This window comes from Equus caballus, chromosome 5 (assembly GCF_041296265.1).
Source record: "Equus caballus isolate H_3958 breed thoroughbred chromosome 5, TB-T2T, whole genome shotgun sequence".
Lineage (NCBI taxonomy): Eukaryota > Metazoa > Chordata > Mammalia > Perissodactyla > Equidae > Equus > Equus caballus.
Window position 1 is genome coordinate 46,191,778 of NC_091688.1, and position 24,736 is coordinate 46,216,513.

The 24,736-nt window shown below is 39.5% G+C and overlaps 2 protein-coding genes, 1 long non-coding RNA gene and 2 other non-coding genes across 10 annotated transcripts in view; 3 read left to right on the plus strand and 2 right to left on the minus strand.

Moving 5' to 3' along the window:
* Positions 1-24,296, minus strand: part of LOC100630206 (myomegalin) — a 48,551-nt gene extending 24,255 nt beyond the window's left edge. For 3 of the 6 annotated variants that reach the window (XM_005610199.4, XM_070268399.1, XM_005610200.4), the window contains exon 1: positions 23,218-24,296. The gene's annotated coding sequence lies outside the window, so the exon portion shown is untranslated. The remainder of the gene's footprint in view (positions 1-23,217) is intronic. The other 3 variants (XM_023641293.2, XM_023641291.2, XM_070268400.1) reach the window with 3 other exon arrangements.
* On the plus strand, positions 1,174-5,454 carry LOC138924305 (uncharacterized). The gene is made up of 2 exons (XR_011439268.1): positions 1,174-1,357; positions 4,969-5,454. It is a non-coding gene; the product is annotated as an uncharacterized lncRNA (long non-coding RNA).
* TRNAN-GUU (transfer RNA asparagine (anticodon GUU)) lies at positions 14,362-14,435 on the minus strand. Its single transcript has one exon. It is a non-coding gene; the product is annotated as a tRNA-Asn (tRNA).
* Positions 23,573-24,736, plus strand: part of LOC111773647 (putative high affinity immunoglobulin gamma Fc receptor IB) — a 35,839-nt gene continuing 34,675 nt past the window's right edge. Inside the window, exon 1 of the mRNA XM_070268401.1 lies at positions 23,573-24,256. Coding sequence (XP_070124502.1) covers positions 24,106-24,256 — 151 coding nt within the window. The 5' untranslated portion in view covers positions 23,573-24,105. The remainder of the gene's footprint in view (positions 24,257-24,736) is intronic.
* On the plus strand, positions 24,516-24,587 carry TRNAE-UUC (transfer RNA glutamic acid (anticodon UUC)). Its single transcript has one exon. It is a non-coding gene; the product is annotated as a tRNA-Glu (tRNA).

Sequence of the window (24,736 nt, forward strand, 5' to 3'; positions counted from 1 at the left end):
TTACTTTTAAAACTGCGGATGAGGACTGGAATTTTGCTTGCCCTTCTGAGAGACATTTGCGTTTGTGAAGGAAGGGGGGCTGACCTTGTAGGGACCCGAAATTGGCCACCCCAGGATATGTCTCTTTGGCATCAGGATTGTTTGGGGCTGATTGCTTTCGATAAACTGGGACAGGGAAAGAGGCTCTGGGGAATGGAACTTGCCCTTGTTGGGACATATTTACATTTGTAAGGTAAATCTCTACCTGTAAAACGTGCCTCCCTCTCTGTACCAGGAAGAAGAGGAGAGATGACCTTGTCCCTAGAAACTCTTAATGGGGAAGGCAAGAACTTAAGTTGGTTGCTGTCTGGCAATCTCATGTAACTGGTTTAGGGTGGTGGCGTCTAACCTTTCTAACCTTTACTTGATCCGATTTGATTCTTGTCTAAAAGTCATGGGATCACCCAATGACCAGACCCCACCTGCACTGATACCATTTTAACTTTTTTTCATGTTCTTTCCTTTGTCTTGTAAAGAGATGAATCATATACCTATGCCTTAAATTTAGCCCTAACCCACAACTCGGGGCAGCAGCAGGAGCTCTGACTGCCCGTGGGTCCTGTCCCCACGCACCAGCTCTGCCTGCCCATGGGTCCTGTCCCCATGCCAGCGGGGGCAGCAGAAGCGGGGGCAGCAGAAGCGGGGGCAGCAGAAGCTCTGACTGCCCATGGGTCCTGTCCCCATGCTACACTATTCTCTAAATAAAAGAGCACTACTGCCAGATCTTAAGAGTCTAAGAAATCTTTCTTTCGACTCCTTGGCTCACCGACCCCGCATCAGTACCATTGAAAACTGCTCTTCTTTCAGCTGTACCCTGCTTGCCTTCATAGCCTCTTGCCAGCATGTAGCTGAATTTGCAAATGCCTTGAGGGGAAAACCTTTATCAAGTGTTCAGCTCACTTCCCAATGCACTGCAGGATCTTGGCTCCTCACCTCTGAATACCTGTACGGCTCCACAAGTCTTCCTGCCCTCTCTCCACCCTTCTACCCTCCCACTCCCAGCCCAGGCTCCCACAAGATTACTTAATGTGCTGCTGTTTTCTCCAACTCTCAGCAGCTGCCCTCTCCCCAGCTTCTCAGCCTCTTATCCCTGGCCAAGAATTGGAAAATGCCCTGAGGGGAAAAGGCAGAGAATTAGTTTCATTCCAATGAGCTTCTCTCTGGAGCTGGCTCTGTGTGTCCTAGCTGCATTGATAACTTTCCAAAGACTTCAAACAGAATTCCTTTAAACCAGATTTTATCTACTTGTCTTCGAGGTGTATGCTAGTTTGCTACAGATACTCCATAATAACTGAAAGAAGAAATCTACAAATTTCAGGTAAATTAAATTTTTCTACTATGATTTCTTAACAACAAAAAAAGAAGGGGTCACCGGTGATGTGGGGTCGGTGAGCCGAGGAGTCGAAAGAAAGATTTTTTGGACTCTCAAGATCTGGCAGTAGTGCTCTTTTATTTAGAGAATAGCGTAGCATGGGGACAGGACCCATGGGCAGTCAGAGCTTCTGCTGCTGCTGCTTCTGCTGCCCCCGCTGACAGGGGGACAGGGCCCATGGGCAGGCAGGGCTGCTGCTGCTGCCCCCGCTGGCATGGGGACAGGACCCATGGGCAGGCAGAGCTGGTGCGTGGGGACAGGACCCACGGGCAGTCAGAGCTCCTGCTGCTGCCCCGAGTTGTGGGTTAGGGCTAAATTTAAGGCATAGGTATATGATTCATCTCTTTACAAGACAAAGGAAAGAACATGAAAAAAAGTTAAAATGGTATCAGTGCAGGTGGGGTCTGGTCATTGGGTGATCCCATGACTTTTAGACAAGAATCAAATCGGATCAAGTAAAGGTTAGAAAGGTTAGACGCCACCACCCTAAACCAGTTACATGAGATTGCCAGACAGCAACCAACTTAAGTTCTTGCCTTCCCCATTAAGAGTTTCTAGGGACAAGGTCATCTCTCCTCTTCTTCCTGGTACAGAGAGGGAGGCACGTTTTACAGGTAGAGATTTACCTTACAAATGTAAATATGTCCCAACAAGGGCAAGTTCCATTCCCCAGAGCCTCTTTCCCTGTCCCAGTTTATCGAAAGCAATCAGCCCCAAACAATCCTGATGCCAAAGAGATATATCCTGGGGTGGCCAATTTCAGGTCCCTGCAAGGTCATCCCCCCTTCCTTCACAAACGCAAATGTAACCAGCCTAAAAATCCTCATCAACCGGTACATACTTGGACTTCTCTTATAGTACTTAGATAAGTCTGATTGGATATTAAAAGGTTTTACTAGAATCCTGTGCAAAAGATTGTCTACCATAAGCTAAACAATCATTACGCCTGTCTGAGGTCCAAAGGTTTGATGAAGCTGGATTTGGTTCCCTACTGTGCTGTCTGCATTTCAGTTAGATCACTATCATACCTTTCAAGTAACCAGTTTTCCAGATGCTGGTCATTAATACGGGGAGAAGAGGCCAACCAAATCATTTAACTTTCTTAATTTATTCTAGGGAATGTCGAAAGTCAGCAGTGGTAGAGTTAAGTGGAAACAAAAGTCTTAATAATAACAGCTTCCTCAGAGCTTTACCATGTGACCAGCATGGTTCCTCAGTGCTTTACCATGTAATAATTTATTTAGTCCACATAACAAACCCTGAGACAGTGTAGGTTATTAACACCCACTGTTGCAGAGGAGAACGCTGAGGCACTGACACGCTGAACTAACTTCCCAAGGGTCCCAGCCCGGTGACTGTGAGAGCCAGCACTCAGACCCAGGCAGTGTGCCTGCAAAGCTCTTGCTCTCGGCCATCATGCTCAGTGGTAACTGACAAGACCTCACTAAGATCCCCTCCTTCTTGCTCAACCTCCAAGATTTTGAAGAGAAAAAGAAGATTAAAAGTAAGGCCTACAAAACACTCAGAAGTAATTAATGAAATATAGAAGAAGAGGAGAAAGGGCAAACAAAATCATTTAGTCTTCCCCAGAAACAGCTTCCAGGCTCCAGGAATGATGCAATCACATCTCCCAACCAGAGGTGTTTACGGGCCTTGATTCCTCCTAAAGGTCTGAACAAGGGAGCTCCCTAGAGGGGCTCACAGAAAAAGGTGACAGTGCCTTTTGTGTTCAAAGTATAGAGGGGACAGCTGAACACTCTTGCCTTAGAGCAAAAGGGATTGTTCCTGAAGTGACAAGGGGGAAGGAGGATAGCCCATAAAAATGAGACAAAATCATGTTTTCCAAACTTCATGAAACAGCATAGCACTTTCATATTTGGTCATATCCATGTATGTTTACCATTGGTAACTTAATGTTTTCTTTATATTGATTCACTTTTTCCTTGGAAAAAATTGTTTCTACCATGACTAAAATACCAGAGTAAATAAATCATCATAAGCAGGATGTAACTAAAAAAATAAAGACAAAGGAAACAGAAATATTATTACAGTAAAATATTAAAATATTTAAAAATACAAGTTATAATATAAAGAGTTGGCATAAAGTGAAATAGACAATTTAATTCTTATGGCAGCAATTCAAAGTATATATTATCTCCACTGTTACAGAAGAGAAAGCTGAAATGCAAGAAATTCAAAACTTAACTGACATGCCAGAGCTTGTACGTGGAATAGCCAAGGTCAAACCAAAGTCTATCGGATGCCAAAGCCCCCAAATTAATGTCTTGTAAGATTTTAAATAGATGTTGAATTACAGTGTCTGACAACATCGTAATGAGCTTTCACAGTTGGAGAGGAAGATGAGAGAACACTTTCCTTCAGTCTCTGGTCAGGACCCTACAGCAGTCTTTGCTGAGGAGGCAGAGGGGGTAGCAATGAAGCCGAGCTCATGAGCTTCCAGAAGCATTTCCTTGAGGTCTGGGCAGTGGCAGCCTTTAGGGTAACCTAGAGCAACTCTGGGGTTGTAGTGATCAATGTGAGAAAACCCTGGTTATGCCCAGTTTACCACTGCCCTGCAGTAGCCAGCTCATGGAATGGTTCTTCTTTACTAGCCAAAGGAAAATACTAAGGCTGTCCTCTTAGCCACGACCCAAGGACCACCCAGAAATCAGTACAGACCCAGGAGCTGCTGGCACTAGGGATGAACTAAATAAACTAAAATTAATTTAATGGTGAGTGGGAAGTCAGAACTTTGAAATAAAAAATCTTACGTGCAACTAACTAAGCTGGAGGAATGAGCTAGATCTGCATTTTCCAGTATGGTGGTCACTAGAAACATGTGGTAACTGAGTGTTTGGAATGTGGCTAGTGTGATTGAGATGCTGAACTTTTAGTTTTATTTAATTTTAACTAATGGAAATAGCCACATGTGGCTAGTGGCTACAGTACAGGACAGCACAGGTTAGAGAATAACCATTATGCCATAAAATCATCTGCTTTATTTCCCTGTAGCAATAAACAGATTTAATAAGATCCCACATTTAATAACAATTCTGAATGGCTTTCTCCACATGCTTAGACACAGTTGAATGTCAGTTCAGCCCCTGAGGGCCGCCTCTCCTGCTGCCTTTGCCTCCTCATTAGATCCCCACACCTCCACCAAGGGATTGGGAGCCTCAGCCAGTCCTGATCTCACAGATGGGGTCTTGGCCGTCTTGCCTGGTCACAGAGCTCTGCTCAAGTGGTGGCTTCACACCTTCCCTCCCAAGTTTGCTTGCTATCACTGCAGCACTGTGTTGGCCCAAATGTTGTGCACTGAGGAGTTTCTACGTTTTTTGAAGGCATGAGGGCAAGTGAATGAATCCAGGCTCTGGTTGGTGGGAGACCACAAAGAGCTATGCAATCTTTGTGTAAATTAGGTGATATAGGAGTAAGATGGTCATGTCAGCAATTGCAGGCCAGTGGTAGAATTTTTGTCCCAACTCCAGGACACTGGATTTGATTCCCAAGAAGGGTGTTTTACTGAATTTTGCAAAGCTAATTTCTCTATTGCACAGATAAGACTGCAGTCTAAGGAAGTAACAGAAACAATGTCCTTAGAGGACACAGAAGGAAGAAGTTTATTGATAGAACTTGAATGGTAGTGGAGAGGCCTCAACCTTCAACAGGAGCCAAAAGGCAGAGCCCAGGGAAGATGTGGCACATCAGGGACTTCAACTCTACATGCCATTTCCTCTTCATTCCCCAAGTGCCTCCTGAGAGCAAAAGAGCATGCTGGAGCAAAGCAAAAGCACACAGGTCTCCAAGATCCCTCAGAAGCAGGGGGTGAGGCCACAAGAAGAAGAAAGCAGAAGCAAAGAGGTTTAAACACAGAGAGAATTACAATGGGTTTGTTAATTATACACTGACTGGGAACTGGCTTTATTTAAAGACTAAGATATGCCTGTCTTCCTATGGTTCAAGAGAATGGTTAGAGAATAACCATTATGCCATAAAATCATCTGCTTTATTTCCCTGTAGCAATAAACAGATTTTCCATGGAAGTGTGTCAAACTCAGACTATATTTTCAAACTGGCTATGATGTATATACAGAGGTTAATATGAAAATTATATTTAAATATTAGAGGTAAATAAGGGACTTTGAATGAGTTATCTCACACAAGTTTATCCATAAAAAAAGAGACAGTTGTTACAATGTTGTCAAATAAGTAGAAAGCCAAAAATATGAGGACACCGAAAATATCACAATAAATAACTTGAACCTCCTTTGTGTTTGGGGAGGTTATTAATTATTGATTCAATTATTTAATAGTTATATGTCTATTCAGATTCTCTATTTCTCCTTAGGTGAGTATTGGTAGAGTGCGTCTTTTAAGGAATTGGTCCATTTCACCTAAGTTATCAATTTTGTGGGCATAGAGTTTTTCATAATCTTCTTTTAGTCCCCTTTTAATGTTCATGGGATCAGAAGTGATGACCTTTTTCAGGCAATTTGTGCCTTCTCTCTTTTTTTTATTAGATAGCCTGTTTAGAGGTTTATCAATTTTATCTTCTCAAAGAGGCAACTTTTGGTTTTATTGCTTTTCTCTACTGTTTTCCTGTTTTCAATTTCATTGATTTCTGCTCTGATTTTTATTATTTCTTTTCTTCTACTCACCTAGGGTTTAATTGGCTCTTCTTTTTCTAGTTTCCTAAGATGACCCTACTTTGCATCCTAGCCTAGGCTTAACCAGGAGAATAAATTTAATTAGTTTGGCAAACCTTAGCTAATCAAGTAGCATTTTAATTACTTTTATTCACTTATAACAAATGGAAAGTACACTAAGGGTACAGTTAAAAGACTTTACTAATGTAAATCACCACCCAGACTAAGGTGTAGTACATTTCCAGACTACAGAAAGTTTCCTCATGCCTCTTGCCAGGCAACACTCCACAGAGTTAGTCTTTTTTTTAAAGTTCTATCACCATATGTTAGTTTGCTTGTTCTTTGCTTTCACATAAATGGAATCAGAAAGTATATACTCTGGGGCTGTTGGTGCGGGGGGATAATCTGACTTTTATCAGTCATAACTATACTATGACGTTTATCCATTTTTTTCATATAGTTCTTTATTGTGTGTATTCCATCATATGAATATATCACAATATATTTATTCTGCTGTTGTTGGACATTTGAGTTCTTTCCAGATTAGAGTCATTTTGAATAAAGCTATTATGAATATTTTTACACACCTTTTGGTAAACGTATGCACACATTTCTCTAGGACAGTGTTCTCCAATAGAAATATAATGCTAGCCACAAATGTAATTTTACATTTTCTAGTAGCCATATCAAAAAGTAGAAAGTAACAAGTAAAATAGTTTTAGTAATATATTTTATTTAGTTTGATATATCCAAAATATTATCATTTCAACATGTGGCACTAGTCACATTTCAAGTGCTCAGTAGCCATATGTGGCTAGTGATTATCATGTTAGACAACATAGTTCTAGGGTATTTAGTTAAAACTGGAATTCTTGGGTCACAGCATATATATATTATTTATGTAATGTAATATGTTTTGGTGGTTGCTGGGTAAAAAGCAAATATCCCATGAAAATCACTGTGGAACAGGAACTTGAGGATGGCACTTTGAGAAGGTTTGAGAAGTTGTTCAGTGCCCAACAGTTACATTCATCCCATTAGTGAGTAATTGGGGCTATTTATGAATGAAATAAAATACTGCTTTTCTTTCAATTTATATGTGTTATGTTTTCAAATGGCTACTTAAGTTGTTAGAACATAAATACTTATTAAGTTGTTTAAAAGTAACTACTTAATAACTGGAACTGCTAGGTATTTGTTTTGGCCTAGGGGCATTGTGAAAAATTTCTGTTATACTAAGAGTGCCATGAACCAAGAAAGTATGGGAATCTCTGCTTTATAATGTGTTTCTTATGAAAAGCACGCAGTTGAGTTGTTGTTGCTGTTTTCAATCAAGCCTGAATATCTCTGCCTGTTACATGTGCTACTTAGTCCATGTACATTTAATGTAATTGTTGATTTGGGTTTAAGCATACCACATTTACACTTGGTTTATATTTTCCCATCTGTTCCTCATTTTTCTGATTCTCATTTTCTGCCTTTTATGGGCTGAATCAAGTAGTTTTTGTATCCTACTTTATCTCTTCTATTGGCTTTTTAATAGTTTTTCTAGAGATTAAAATATGCATCTTAATTTATCACAGTCTGGTTTCAAAAATGTTTTAGTACTTAATTATAATGTAAGAAGCTTAAAACAGTATAAATCTTTTTAGCCCTTTCATCACTTGTTGCTCTTATTGTCACATATTTTATTTTTATATATGTTATGCTCCCAAAACATTGTTATTATATGATACAGCATAATATTATACAGGTTATATTCATATTTTTACTTTAAATAGTTCTTTTCTTACATTCATGCATAATAGGAAAGTTACTTGTATTTACCAACATATTTATACTTACCAGTGCTCTTCATTTCATTCGTTAAATCCAGGCTTACATGTGGTGTCATTTCTTTCAACCTAAAGAACTTCTTTAAGCATTTCAAGTAGTACAGATCTGCTGGAAATAAGTTTTTCTGCCTGAAAATATCTTTATTTCATCTTTACTTTCGGAACTTATTAATGCCAGATACAGAATTCTAAATTAATAGTTTTCTCTCTTTCAGCTATTTATGAAGGACATTCATCTAGGTTCATTCATTTCTGATAAGAATTCAGCCATCATTCTTATCTTTGTCCTCTGTATGTAATGCATCTTTTCTTTGGCTGCTTTTAAGATTTTTCTCTTTATCACTGATTTTTAGCAGTTTCATTATGATATGTGTAAGTATAATTTTCTTTATTTTTATCCTGCTTGGGATTCCCTGAGTTTTTTGGATCTATTGATTGATATTTTTCATCTATTTTCAAAATTTTTTGGCTGTTATCTGTTTAAATATTTCTTCTGTCTTATTCTACTTTTTTCTCCTTCTGGAATTCCAATTACACACTTATCAGATCGTTTTATATTGCTCCATAGATTTTAGATACTCTATTCTGTTTTCTCTTTATTCCCTTTATTGTTGTGATTCTGTTGGATAATTGCTATTAGCTCATCTTCAAGTTGACGATTCTATATTTTGTAGTGCATAGTCTTTTGTTAATGTCATTAAATATCGTTTTGATTTCTGATATTATTTGTTTTATTTATATTTCCATTTTGTTATTTTTTATGGTTTTTCATTTCTCTGTTGAAATGCTCCACCTTATCCCATGTATTGTCTATTTTCTTGTTTACTAGGTCATTTAACACATTTCTTATATTTATTTTCAAGTCCTTATCTCATAGTCCAGCATCTAGGTCACCTGCAGGCTATCTTTATTGATTTTTTTTCTCCTGATTATATCACTTTTTTTGCTTCATTGTGCCTCTTGTAACTTTTTAATATATACCAGATACTGTGTAAGACAGAACAGTAGAGACAGAAGTATATTTACTCTCAGGTATGGACACACCCATTTTCCTATCAGGCCTCTAATGTGGAAGGCTGAGTTAATCTAATGTCTTGAGCTGGATTGGTTTTGTCTAATTAATTAGATTCAGTTTTCCACTGGCTTCAAATGTTTAGGAATAGGATCAGAACTTGATTTTTTCAGCAAGGTTTGGGATCTGAGAACTGAAGAGAATCCGGACATTTAAAAAAATGTATTTCAGTCCAGCAACAGGCTTTTCTGAATCTTGGGAGATACATTTCTCTTTTACAGCCTGGGTTTTAGCTTTTTGGCTCATAGCAGACTTCTCTTTGCTCTTTAATTCTTCAGTTTGCTGACATTTTTCTGCACTCTGCTCACTTCATACTGCCGCTCTCCTGCTAGTCTTTAGAGGACCCAGAGTATGTGAATGTAAACTCACACTTTCATTTAAAAAGTTAATCATGAGCATTATAAATGTGTGTGGACATATTTGTATGTTATGTGTGTATACATAATAATAGATAGCATTAAAATAATTCAGAGACAATTATCAGTACATAATTCACTCTCACACATGAGGGAGAACCGTCGATCTTCAAACAAAGCCCTCCTCCAAAAGTTACATTAAAACAAAATAGGTGAAAGGGGAGAAAACACAAATAGGTAATGATGGAGGGCTCTCTCTCTCTCTCCTTCGTTCTTTTTTTTCATAAGCTGATTTTCTGGAATCTCTAAAGGCCAGTCAGAGCAGTCTGCTCTGGGAGCAAGTTTACTGTTAGTGATTTGGGGGTTTTCTGGATAGCATTGAAAGTTTAGCTAAAAACTGTACATGACAAATTATCTCTGTAAGGGTCCATCTACTAGAACCTCCATGTTAGTTAAACCAGGTTTGCAACATTTTCCTCTCCAGAATTTTTAACCTGCCAGCATTTGGTCAAAATTCTGTTTCTAATGGAGTCAATTTGACCATGAAAGCATCGGTCTCTTTTTGATACACGGTTATTGACTGGATGTTGCCACAGGATAATGGTTCTGTACCAACATTTAATCACATGAATATTAGAGGAAGAAGGCAAAAAAAAAAAAAAGTATGAGTATAATCACAAATATCGTAAGTGTGACATTGTGATTGATAATAAGAAATATATATTTAATCTTCATTCCCATTTCTGGCACAGAGCCTCCTAAAACCCTTGGAATTTCCTAAGTGTTGAGTGTAATAAAGGCACCTTTTGTTACTTTTGGAAAGCTCTTAAGGAGGGGGGCTGATTGCTAGTAGAGCTAACTGTGTGATTAGAGGGTTGGAACTTTCAGTCCTACCCCTAACCTCTGGGGAAGAGAGAAGGACCGGGGATGGAGTTCAATCAGCAATAGCCAATGATTCAATTAACTGTGCCTATGTGATGAAGCCTCTAGAAAAACCCGAAAGAGTGGGCTTCAGAGAGCTTCCACGCTGGAGAACCAGAACACTTCCATGTGCCACGGTGCTGAGCCTCTAAGCTCCATGAAAACAAAACCTCCTTTGTTCAGGACCTTGCCCTATGTATCTCTTCATCTGGCTGTTGATTTGTATCATTTAATATCTTCTGTAATAAATCAGTAATCTAATGAGTAAATGGGTTTTCCCAAGCCCTGTGAGTCTTCTAGCAAATTAACGGAATCCAAGGAGGGTGTCGTGGGAACCTCTGATTTGTAGCCAGTTGATCAGACGTACAGGTAACAACCTGGGCTTGCAATCGCCATCTGAAAAGGGTGGGGACAGGGGTGGGATGGGGGGAGTCTTGTAGGAAATCCTTAACCTATGGATTCTGATGTTACTTCCGGGTAGTGTCAGAATTGAGTTGAATTCTTGGACACCCAACTGGTGTCACAAGGAATTGCTTGGTCTGAGGAAAACCCTCCACACATTTGGTGACCACAAGTGTCAGAAGTGAAGTGTTTTGTGTGAGTAGAAAGGAGATTCACAGAGAAGAAGCATACAGTAGGGAAGAGCTGGGTTTTTCCCTACACAGGTGGAAAGCTGATGTTTTTCCTATCTAATAAATTTGGAATCCGCTTCATACCCAATATTGTAGTCAGGCTAGGCCTGAAGAGGAAAATAGAGCTCAAAATCAGTTTGATCAATGTTGGCTAACAAGGCGAAATTCTTAATTGATCAATTTTTTAAGTCTTTACTTCAAAAAGATAAAATAGCTTTTCTATAGATGGTTGGTAAATAGCAAAGGGCAATTTCACTTCCATGGATTATCCTAGGTAACACATTAGTGCTAATCTGTGGAGTATGTAAAGCTTGAGCTGTTTTATTTATTTGAACCAAAGCCAGTGATAAGGTATGGATCACATGTTCTGGTTTAAGAACAATGAATCAGAGTAGAAATTCTCACACATGACAAACCAGTGAAATTCAGAATCATTACAAACTGGTGAAATTAGCATGTTAGGTTCTTAATAACATATGAGTTGCTGCTTTTTTTTTTTTTATTTTAGTAGTTAGAATGGCCAGATGACCATGGTGCAGGTAGCATTTTGATTTGGTGAGCATGGGAAAGTCATTTGACTACTCAAAAAGAATTATTTCAGAGATACACGTAGAAAAGGCACAGAATAATTATTTATTAAAACTGAAAAAAGCCAAATACTCTCTGAACATTATAAGCATAAATAGTAAAATTTCTCTTTTCTTCCCAGGAATACTTAATTTCCCTTATTTTCAATTCATATAAGTGATTATTAGTATGCGTGAACCAATCTGGGCAGTACCTCCTTTGAATTTTTAGAGATCTAATTTGTCTATATCCTCCAGATTGGTATAATTTGTTTCCTTAGAAAACAGTTTATATTTATACAATGGACAAATCTCCTAACGTTACTGGGCATTCTAAAAGAACTAATTGTGGAAAGTAACATCATTTAAAATGGAAGAGAAGCAACGGTATTTATTAAAATGCTTATCAGTGAGGAAATAATTAAGCACCATTAGGTGTTTGCAGAAGACTCATTGCTGAAAATCTGAGTAATTCTGTGATACCCTTTCAGCTCAGCAGGACTTTCTCAGGACACATTCCTTGCACTACAGTCACTGAATTTTATCCATTAAAAAAAATTCATTTTAAAAGGATTTTTGTCTTTTTTAATAAAAGGATGAACTGGCTTACAGTTCTGGAAATTATTAAATCTTGGTTTATATAATTGTCAGAAGCCCTTATTTTATTGACTTAATTGCCTTATTCTAATATCTTTTCTCTCCTTTCTTTAGCCTGATTTAAACAGTTGTGAAGTTATTCTATCATTTGGAAACTTCAGTATACTAAGAAAGCAGATTACTGAATAACAGAAATCCAGTTTTCTTTCTGTTCTAATATCTCCTTTATGTAGAGCGATTTATTAAGGTCAAGTGTTCTTAAGGGAAGAATCATTGTATAGTGAGATTATTCATATTACTGACAGTCCACTTTTACAGATATTGACACAATGGGCCCACAGAATTTTATCTAGTATTAGATAAGATGTCAACAACTTCTCAATACTGCAGACTCAAATATTAGGAAATATCAAAAACCTCAGGACAAATAACCAATCAAAAAAGACTCACAGACTAGATTAGCTGTCATCTACCACCTAACAGAGAATGGATCCCAGTGAACCACCACCCAACAGAGATCATCTCCAGATGTTCATTTCATAAAATCAAAACCAGAATTCCACATCGATACCACTGATGGGAGAAGGTAATTGACAATGCACAAATGAGAGAGAAGACTTATCCAAGAATTACACTTAGTGTGTAAAAGCCAAAGAGCTCAATTTCTGCTCCTGAGATTCAACAGAAGAACTAAGGGGATGTGAGCCAATAGCTCTAAGAGTCCAGGTCTGCACAAGGTGCCTGTCAGATGCAGGATTCTACTGGCTATAATGATGCGTCTCAGGTATGCGAATTTTATGTGGAAATAGCCCTAAAACACTGCCAAAGAATAATATAGAGTCAGTGTGATGGTTAATTTTATATGTCAACTTGGTTAGGCCACAGTATGCAGACATTTGGTCAAATATTCTTCTAGATGTTTCCATGAATGTATTTTTAGATGAAATTAACATGTAAATCAGTAGACTGAGTAAAGCAGCTTGCCCTCCCTAAGGTATATGGGCTTCATCCAATCCATTGAAGGCCTTAATAAAAAAAGACTGACCTTCCTAAAGAAGAGGAAATTTTGTCAGCAGACCAACCTTGGACTGAAACTGTACCTCTTCTGTGGGTCTCCAGCCTGCCATCCTACCCTGCGATGGCAAAGCCTCCACAACCATGTGAGCCAGTTCCTTAAAATAAATCTCTGTCTCTCTCACTATATCTATCTATCTATCATCTATCTATCTATCTATAATTGCCAAGGGTGAATTAGCATGTTGTCTGTATTAGTTCTATATTGGTTCTGTTTCTCTGGAGAACCCTGATTAATATAGACAACATACTAATTCACCCTTGCCATTTATAGAGAAAGGGGAGGAGGAACAAATGTCTGGGACTAGTGAGTTTCTTCTTCCTCTGGGTAAGTTGCTCGGCACAGAGCTATTAAAGAGGCCACTCTGGTCAGTCTTCTCTGGACCTAGTTGACTAGTGCACCACAGAAATCAATTACAGTAATACAAAATATCTTGGAAGTTTAGCTGAGGAGCAAATGCAGAGATATCCTACTGCTTAATGCCCACCTTGTCATCTGTTGTACCTCCCACCTCTTAGTTAAGTCAAGGCGACAATACTCTCCTTATTGGAATATCATAGATAGATGTATAGAAAGTTTGTTGTGCTAGCAAGAGTATAAGGAAAAGGATTCTCTGAGTTAGAAAAATAAATTGAACTATAAATTGGTACCACTTCCACGGAAGGCAAATTTACAGGGTCATCACTTAAATTAAAAAACATATGTTTTATTAAACATACAGTATATGTTTTTATAAAAAACAAAACATATACTGTAACCACTATGATAGAGCAATTACAATTATCCTATAGAAATACTTGTACAAGTGGCAAAAGATATATGTACAAGGATGATGACTTCAGCATTATTTGTAAATAAAATCATAGAACCAACTTACTCTAAAAAAAAAAAACATGTAAAGGGTTCAACAGTGGTACAAACAAAGGAAGAAATGCCTTCATCAAAAATAATGCAGAGGATAAGGATTATTATGATTCTATCGATAACTTTGATTGAGCAATTACTAACTCCAGGCATATCCTGCAGGTAGGTACTCTTATACAGACGAAAAAAAATTGAGGTACACACAGTTTACTATTAACCCAAAGAAGAGAAACACGATTCCTAGATCCCGTGCTCTTGAACACAGACTACATTTGTTCTCTCTTGTTCTTTTGTCGCTAAGAACTTACCAGTCCCCCAGTATTTCTTCTGGAAGGACGTGGGAGCACGACAAATGGAGGGGCCATTGCATGTAAAACATTCACCCCCGTCCCTGGGTGGGCTCGAACCACCAACCTTTCGGTTAACAGCCGAACGCGCTAACCGATTGCGCCACAGAGACACCACACAGAGATTTACTTTCTATCGTAATATTGACTGATCTTTCGCTAAACTAGAGTGGATACCAGCAGCCTTCTGTTAAATGATTGGGCAGGCTCCAAAGACTCAGAAAACAAGAGAGATTAGAGCGACAAATCAAGTTGCTCGTCACATTTGAAACCGGTGCGTTGGGTGATTCTGAAACTAGGGCACCAAAATGGCCTCGCCCCGCCTTGCCTCTCACCAGCTTCAGAAGCCAGCGCGGCCAGAGACGGTCTGCGACCTCTCTAGCCTGAGCCGAAGGGGCGCAAGGGAAGCTGAACGCCCAGAGCACTGAATTAGAAGTTGTTGAATTAATGCATTTGAGAGTCTGAACATACAAACAGACAATGGCTAGACCGTATAGAAAAACAGCACTCTGATTCGCAACCAGCACCCACCTGCTCAGGTAACCAACACTTTGTCCATAGTTAACTACCCAAGAAGCCAGCCCGCTATAAGTCACATTTTTAGGAAGTCAGGCCGTTATCTCTAGTAACAATCCAGGAAGCTAAACAATAACTTTTGGAACAATTTGCTCAAAATGGCAGGACTTGATTAATAACTGACAGCTTCCCTAATTTTTGTCCCCATTGCAACTTAGGACCAACCAGAGAAAGCCAAATATGCACCCCCAACCAGTCATACAGGATGCTGGGCTTCTGATTAGCCCACCTCCAGCTTCCCCATCAACAGCCTCCAATCAGGGCACTCCTGAAGCCTTCCCTTTTTTCCACTATAAGGCTTTCCCACTCCTCCGTCTGCCTTTGTCTCTGCTAAAATCGGCGCTGCTTTTCTCATTCGGTTGGTCTTCGTTTCTTTATTGTCACCTTTAAGCTTTTAGTCCTTTGAAGAACTCTGAAAGCGGAAATAGAAGAAAAGGTTTTCAAAAGGGTAAGTTCTTTTTCAAAAGGCTTTATTTTGGTCAATTGTTTTCAAAGCCTGAAACGTCTCACCGGCTGGGCAACGGAGGAGCTACAGCGCCGCTGGAGCACCACGCACTCAACTGAAATGCCTTCCGTCTTCAGTGGGGTCCACAGAGTCAGGGAGCGAGAGGGATACGGTCGGGGTCAAAAGGGAACCTTGAAGAGGAGGGAAAGAAGCAGGGGAGGCGTGGGCGAGGACGAGACCTCCCACGAAGCTTGTGCAGAGGCACAAGCCGGATCCTGAGAGGTGAGAATTGTTTTTAACGTGTATCAGAATGGGAAGGGAGAAATGGAACATGACCTGAAAGAGAGAAAAACGCAAGAACCCGTAGTTCAAGAACAAAGCAGGAAAATACTGTGGCTGGTTTCACATCAAAAATATTAAAGGGCACATAGGAGCTGCCGGAAGATCTATGGCACGCTGTGATCCTATAGTGGTTAGTACTCTTGTGTTGTGGCCCCAGCAACCTTGGTTGAAATCTGAGTCAGCGTCTGGCATCTTACTCGACGAGATTTGGTGCATGTTTTAGTATCTCTTTTAATCCCCCTACCGGTTGCACCCCTTATATGTGGCCTGGCAGCAGCGCTCACCTAGGCTCTCCAGCACCCTGTGGTCAGGAAGAGGGAAGGAAAACCGAAAGTGCACTAATCTGGATGCTGGTTTTTAGAAAGCTCTGCCGGGCCCTATATCTAAGCATGCGCAGAACTATCCCAAAAGGTTAAGCACCATGCCTGTAGCTTCCACTAATGTAACCGGTGTGGTGGTAAACATTTTTCTGGTTGATATTTTAAATGTCAGTGGGGCCTTTTTAGACGCTATGACAACGAGCTTTTTATGAGTTTGCATTCAACATGATATTTTACAATAAAATCTAAATAATATAAAATCTAATAAATATAATAAAACAAACTCAATGCCATCCTCCGCCTCCCCCACCCAATTTTCATGCTAATAGTACATTCTTGAAGTATAATTCACAGAGTAAAATGCACAAACCTTAAGCACACAGCCCAATGAATTTTGACAAATATAATGGTCACCTAGATCGTTATAGAAAATTTCCATCAGCCCAGAAACATCAGTAGAGCCCTTTCCAGTCAATTCCCGCCTACCTTCCCTTCGCTTAAGCAAACCATGTGGATTTCTTTTTTGTTGTTACTGTTGTTTTGAAAGGATTTTATTTACATTTAGCAACAAGTAGACAAGTAACTGTGCTAACTGAGAATCAAGATTTTGAGCCCAAGAGAAAAGAAAAAATTACAAGGCCAAAAACAAGCATAATCACTCTTGGTTTTAAATGGACACTTCATCTATGTAAAATAAATAAACTCAGTTAAAATCTGTTTTACCACTGTAAACTGAGTTGGTTTAGAAGCAGTATCACCAAAAGCTCAATGAGTCTCCACAGTGTCTGGGTTTTGGCCTCTAATACCATTCCACACAAAATGAACCAAGACTTCTTAAGGAAGTGACTACTTACAGGAATGGTGCAGGGGAATTACAAGGTGAGCATGAGAAAGCTGGGACCAGAAAGCAATGATTCATTAACCAACTATTAGGATCTTTTTGAAAACACATAGCTGGCTTGAAGGAATTCCCACTGACATGAGCGGTGATAATTTGAGCATGAAAAAGAACAGTGATTTTCATGCAGGGGTCAGTAAACAACGGCCTCCTGGCCAAACCCAGCCCACAGTCTGTTTTTGTAAATAATGTTTTATTGGAACACAGCCATGCTTATTCATGTATGTATTCATGTACAGAGTTGAACAGCTATAACATTTGGCCTGCAAAGCCTAAAATATTTACTTTCTGGCATCTTACAGAAAAGTTTGCTGACCCCAGTCTAGTAGATTGAAAGACTGAATTAAGGAATACTGGAGTCCATAAATGATACTCAAAGAGATGAAGTCATTTGTATGCTGAAGTATTTAGGTTCAATGATCATGATGTCTGTAACTTACCTTAAAATGGTTCAACAAAAACATGTAATTAAATAGATATAAACCATTCTGATTTCTATCTCCATAGATCAGTATTGACTTTCTGGAAATTCACGTAAATGAACGTCATTTTTTGTGTGTCTGGCTTTTTTTTCATACAACATAATGTTTTTGAGATGCATCTATGTTGTTAAGTGTATTATTTTGGTGTTATTGATGAGTGTTATTCCTGTGTGTGACCATAATGCCACTGAAGAATAACTGGGTTATTTCTAGTTTTGGCAATTGTGAACAAAGCTGCTATGAATATACTTGTACAATTCTTTTTGTAGACATGTGCATTCATTTTTCTTGAGTGTACACTTTGTAGTGGAATTGCTGGGTCATGGAGTAGATGTAAACTTAACTTTATTAGAAACTGCCAAACAGTTTTCCAGAATGGCTGCTCGATTTTACATTTTCAATGTCAACAAGATATAGTTGCTCCACATACTTGCCAGTATTTGGTGTTCTCTGTCTTTAAAATTTCATTTATTCTTGTGGTGGATAAAAGTAGCTCATCGTGGTTTTAATTTGTGTTTCCCTAATAAGTAATGATATTGTGCATCTTTTCTTATGTCTTTTGCCCATTTCGACATTTTCTTTTGTAAAGAAAGCCTATTCCAGTATTTTGCTCATTTTTATATGGCTTGGCTTTTATTGTTGATTTCTAAAAGTTCTCTGTATATTCAATATTTGAGTCATTTTCAGATAAGAATATTGCAAATAAACGTTGGGGTGCACAGGACTTTTGGGATTGCTGACTTCAGGCTCTTTGGATAAATACCCAGTAGTGGGATGGCTGGATCGTATGGTAGTTCTATTTTTAGTTTTTTGAGGAATCTCCATACTGTTTTCCATAGTGGCTGCACCAGTTTGCATTCCCACCAGCAGTGTATGAGGGTTCCTTTTTCTCCGCAACCTCTCCAACATTTGTTGCTATTAGTTTTAGATATTTTTGTCATTCTAACGGGTGTAAGGTGATATCTTAGTGTAGTTTTGATTTGCATTTCCCTGATGATCAGCGATGATGAGCATCTTTTCATGTGCCTATTGGCCATCAGTATATCTTCTTTGGAGAAATGTCTGTTCATGTCTCCAGCCCATTTTTTGATTGGGTTGTTTGATGTTTTGTGATTGAGTTGCGAGAGTTCTTTATATATTAAGGATATTAAGCCTTTGTCAGATATATGACTTGCCAATATTTTTTCCCAGTTAGTGGGTTGTTTTTTTGTTTCAATCCTGTTTTCATTTGCCTTGAAGAAGCTCTTTAATCTGATGAAGTCCCATTTGTTTATTCTTTCTATTGTTTCCCTTCTCTGAGAAGGCATGGTGTCCGAAAAGATCCTTTCAATACTGATGTCAAAGAGTGTACTGCCTACGTTTTCTTCCAGAAGCCTTATGGTTTCAGGTCTCACCTTTAGGTCTTTAATCCATTTTGAGTTTATTTTGGTGAATGGTGAAAAAGAATGGTCAATTTTCATTCTTTTCCATGTGGCTTTCCAGTTTTCCCAGCACCATTTGTTGAAAAGACTTTCTTTTCTCCATTGTATGCCCTCAGCTCCTTTGTCAAAGATAAGCTGTCCATAGATGTGTGGTTTTATTTCTGGGCTTTCAATTTTGTTCCATTGATCTGTGCACCTGTTTTTGTACCAGTACCATGCTGTTTTGATTACTGTAGCTTTGTAGTATGTTTTGAAGTCAGGGATTGTGATGCCTCCCGTTTTGTTCTTTTTTCTCAGGATTGCTTTAGCAATTTGGGGTCTTTTGTTGCCCCATATGAATTTTAGGATTCTTTGTGCTAATTCTGTAAAGAATGTCATCAACAGACGAATGGATAAAGAAGATGTGGTACATATATACAATGGAATACTACTCAGCTGCAAAACAGAACAAAATCATTCCATTTGCAATAACATGGATGGACCTTGAGAGAATTATGTTAAGTGAAATAAGCCAGCAAGAGAAAGATAATCTGTGTATGACTCCACTCACATGAGAAATTTAAAACTATGGACCAAGAACAGTTTAGTGGATACCAGGGGAAAGGTGGGGTGGGGGGTGGGCACAAAGGGTGAAGTGGTGCACCTACAACATGACTGACAAACATTAATGTACAATTGAAATTTCACAAGATTGTAACCTATCAATAACTCAATAAAAAAAAAAAAGAGGAAGACTGGCAACAGAGGTTAGATCAGGGCCAATCTTCCTCATCAAAAAAAAAAAAAAAGAAGGAGGAGAAGAAGTTCTGATACATGTTACAACATGAATGAAGCTTGAAAAACTTACGCTAAGTGAATAAGCCAGACCTGACAAAAGGCCACATACCGTATGATTCAATTTATATGAAATATCCAGAACAGGCAAATCTATAGAGCCAGAAAGTAGAATAAAGGTTACCAGAGACTGGGGGGAGAAGGAAATGGGAGGTTAGTGTTTAAACGGGTACAGAGCTTCTGTTTGGGATGATGAGAAAGTTCTGGAAATGGATAATAATGATGGTTGCACAACACTGTGTACTTAATGCCACTAAATTGTACACATATACTTAAAATCATAAATTTATGTTTATTTACCAAAATATTTTAAATTGCCCAAAACTAAAACTAACACTTAGGCAACCGTGGGATTTTTATATTTTGTGGAGATTTCTTTATATTATTAAACAATACATACTTTTTTTTGCAGTGTCTAAAAAAACAAACAAACAAACAAAAAGAATATTGCAAATATCTTCTCCCAGTCTGTGACTTGCCTTTTCACTTTCTTATGGTAATTTTTGATGAGCAGAAGTTTTTAATTTTGATGAAATCTAATTTCTTTATTTTTTCTTTTATTGTTAAGGCATCTTACTCTAAGACGTCTCTCCAACCTCAAGATTGTGGATATATTTTCCTACATTTTCTTCTAGAAGCTTTAATGTTTCCATTTTCAGCTTTTAAATCTATGATTCAGCTCCTGACCTCAGCACAATATTTAACCCCTATAGAATCCATGGCTTGCAGACCACCAACACAGCCTTCCAGAAATTTTTATAAACTTTGACGTAAAAACATTCACAATAGTTTCCTGCCCTGCTTTTTGATGACTACAGATCCTTGTGCTTCCATCTCTCATTCCTTTTTGTTTTGCCTTCTCTCCTCTTCTCACCCCTACAGCTGAGAAAACCAGAAACACCTATAACTGAGAAGAAGAAAGACCTGGTCAGTCTGTGCTCAAATGCACAGGATCTGGTTTATAAATCTGGTTCAGCCCTCGTGTGGCCTTGGACAAGTAACTTAAACCTTATGTGCCTCAATTCTTTCTTCTGTAAAATGGGGCTAATAAGAGTAGTCTACTTCATTCTGTTGTTGTTAGCTGTGCCTGAATTTAGTGGCTACTTGATCAATAATGTTATAATCAGTTGAACCATCACCTTCATTGTCATCATCCTATTTATTTTTGAAAATCACTGTGCTGATATTTTGCACCTTAAACTAGTTTTGCCTCTTCTAGAAATTCTTGTAAATGGAATCATGCAGTATGCACGCTGTTGTTCTGCATGATGTCCTGAGTTTTATTCATATTGTTAAGTATATCAAAAGTTCATTCCTTTTCATCACTGAGTAGTATTCCATTGCATGGATATACCACAATTTGTTTCCTAGTGTCCTGATAATGGATATTTTGGGTTGTTTCTAGTTTGGGCTATTGTGAATAAAAATGCTATGAACATTCTTGTTACAATTTTTTTATATGGACTTATGTTTTCAGTTCTCTTGGAAGAATATCTAGGTGAAGAATATCTGAGGACAAAGGGATGTTTATGTAAATTTATGTTTAAATGTATAAGAAACTATTGAACCAAAGTGGTTACAACATTTTACATTCCCACCAAAAATGCAAGAGAATTCTGGTTGTTCCACATCTTTACTAAGATTTGGTGTTTTCAGACTTTATAATTTTAGTCATGCTATTGGGTGGAGTGGTTTTAATGTAACCAACGCAATTTTAATATCTATTTCCCTGACAACAAGTGATATTGAGCACTCTTTTATGTACTTACTGGCCATTAGTATATCTTCCTCTCTGAAGTGTCTGTTTCAGCTTTTGCCCATTTTTAAAAAACGGGTGTTTCAGTTTTTAATATTGAATTGCAGGAGTTCATTATACATTCTGGAGACAGGATCTTTGTCAGATACGTTTTGTGAATATTTTCTCCCAGTCTGTGACTTGCCCTTTCACTTACTTAATGATATCTTTTGGTGAGAAGACATTTTTAATATTGTTAAAACTAATTTATCATTTTTCTTTTTTAGTTATTTCTTTCTGCATCATATTTAGGAAATCTTTGCTTACCACCACGTCATAAAGATATTTTCATGCATTTTATTCTAAAATTTTATAGTTTTAGTTTGTATGGTTTCATCTATGATCCAACTCAAATTAGCTTTTGTTATATTATGAGATAGGGATTGCAGTTTTTTTTACTACGTAGACATCCAGTTGTTCTAGCATGATTTGTTGAAGTCATCCTCCTTTCCCTACTCCTTCAGCAATTCCTTAATTGCTTTAGTGCCTTTTTTGAGAATAATTTGACCATATAAAGTGGGTCTGTTTTAGGTGTCTCAACTCAGTTCCATTTGTCTACACATGTATCCTTTTGCTACTCCCCCAGTCTCTTGTTCACAGTAATAAACAGCTTAAGAGTAAGTCTTAAAGTCTTCCAGGTTCGACTTTTTTCACACAGCTCAGTAAATTTTGAAATGTGTACATACCGAAGGAGCCACGACACAAATCAAAAAACGCTGTCATTTAATCCCTCTCATTTCATTGTCGGACACATGTCATCACATCTCATGGTTGACCTCTTAGCCAAAGATCCTCTATTTCAACTTTTGGGGAAATTAAATCTCGAGTTATCTTCAGAGCTGGTTGAGAGAGAAAATGTCTGCAACACTCGACAATGAATCTAGATTTTCCTTGGGAAAAAAGTTCATGTTCCAGGTCTTTGGCTATAGAAAAATTTTCTTTTCTATTACTTATGACTGTGAATACGATGTTTGATTTTCAATTTTCCATTCTTTATAAGGAGACAGAGTCTCGTGGAGGGCCCCTAACTTACTGGGTTGTTTGTTGAGGGTGGGGTTGCAAATTGGAGGCTGAAGAAGAACTGTATGGAAAAGATGATGAGGAGATGGGAGGAAAGGTGTAGGGTAGATTTTAGGGTCTTGCAGCGATTGTCAGATTTTGTAAAAGGAGGAGTTATATGTTTCCTATCCAAGAAAGAAAACCTTTGGTGGAAACAACTAATATTTAAAGGCCATTTTATGAGGTTTTGTCATTTTTACATCATCTTTCTTTCTGAGTTTTGCAAAAATGGGCATCAGGCGGACTTCATGTGTTTGTTATACAACTTTTGGAATGTGTATTTAAATTAAAAACTATTAAAATTAAAATATTCATCATGAACATCCTAGATTCATCTTAAGTTCCACCAACAGTGCACTTAAAATAAAATGGGCCCAACCTAAGGGTCAAATCTACCTGGTTGAAGTGCCGCTCCTGGGTGTGTGTCATTCTTACCAGTAGGTGCCTTCTCTAGTGTAGTGGTTTTCATATTTCCTCCACACCTGAAGGTCCTCTTTCAAAACTCATCAGAAACCGTCTCCTTTGCTCAAAGATTTTAAAGTAATCTTAGTTCAAGTAAGTGCGGTAAAAATGAAAATCGGTTGCATCCTTAGAACCCATAAAAAGCCTAGAGAGAGATGTTTAAGTGCTGCCCAACGGGGAGGAAGAGGAGTTGCTTACTGACTGGTAATCAGGTTAAGTTTGTGTGCTTTGGCTGCAAGTGGAGAAGGGAATTCGACTCACCTTCACCAGCGACGGGAGGACCGGGTCCCAGACGACGCCGACTTGATCTTCATAGTACTTTCAGATGAGGAAATCTCACAGGATTTCTTCCTTTCCCTTTGCTCTGTTTCTACCTCTCCCTTTCTGTCTCTTCAAGATCGTTTTTGGATCCTTACTGGACAGGACTTGGGGAAGCCGACCTTCTCCTACCGCTCTCTCCCTGCCTGCGCGTGCTCGCCGCTCAATCTAACGCGGACGTTACTGCCGGCGGCTGAGAACCGGGGGCCGGAGCACAGCGGTGCTGGAACCCACAAACGCGCCGCCCGCGCCCGCGCGCCCCGCGAGCTCGGGTCAAACTGAATCAACGCCTCTCGACGCTTCTGTGCAGGCGCCGCTGGAGGCGTGTGTGGGGCTCCTGACCCGGCGAGAGGGGCCGCGCTGAGGGGGCTTCGCCACTGGCCCTGGAGGACAGGACCGGAAGAGGCTGATGTTGACGGGCAGAGCCAAAGGAAGTCTCTACGGCGGCCCAACCCCAGGATCCTGAGATTAAAGGTCTCAAACCCTAAAGTCTTAACGGACGAGGGTTGGGAGTTGACTCGATCTCCACGCCTTTATCAGGAGATTCGTTTGCCAAGATCAGAGACTAAGAAAGAGAAAAGATTGTGTGGACTAAAGTCCGCAATTAACCAGAGAGGAAACACGATTTTGTGCCAGATTGGACGTGCGGTGTGAGAGAAAGGTCGGCGTCAAGTCTTTTGGCCTGAGCCTGCCATCAACTAAGGTGGGAAAACTGCAGGTGCAGCAGGTTGTAAGGGAAAGATCCAGAATGCAGTTCTGGGGTCCCTCAGCCTTCCTGGAAAGAGTTTTCCATCCATGCCGTCTCGGTCCCCGCATCCCTGAGGGTCCTTTATGATGTTGGGGATCCCAGAGTCTCACCCTGGGCACCTTCCCTCCCGCCCTCTCCTGGCAACTTTTTCCACTCCCCGGCTCCGCCGACCTTCTCTCCACACGTGGGCGCTTCACAGAGGCGCGTCTCCAGGGCAGGTCAGAGGAGCCGCCGGTAAGAGGAAACTGGCTGTGGGACTGGGACTGGCGGACCTGGGGGCCTCGCGGGCGCATCAGTGTCCCGGCACGGGGCTGGATGCGTGCTGTGCGGGCTCGCCTTTTGGAGAAAGCAGGGAGGAGATGGCCTTCAGGAACAATTCCTTAAAAGGGCAGGCGACACTGGAAAGGGTAGACCCACGAATTTTTCTTGAGGTCAGTGCAAGTGTAGCTCTTCTCAGAAGGACTGAAAAAGAAAAAGAAAGTGCTATCGCAGTTCCCTGGTGGTCTAGTGGCTAGGATTCGGCGCTTTCACCGCCGCGGCCCGGGTTCGATTCCCGGTCAGGGAAGGAGGACTTCTCTTGCTGTTGGGTTCATTTTCTTTCCTATTTACTGAGTTGGCACTTTCTAACTGCTTATGGTTCAGGTTTTTTCCAAGACTGATGGGGAAATGGGGTGAGCTATTTATCGAGGATACCTTCCAGAAAGTGGAACTGCT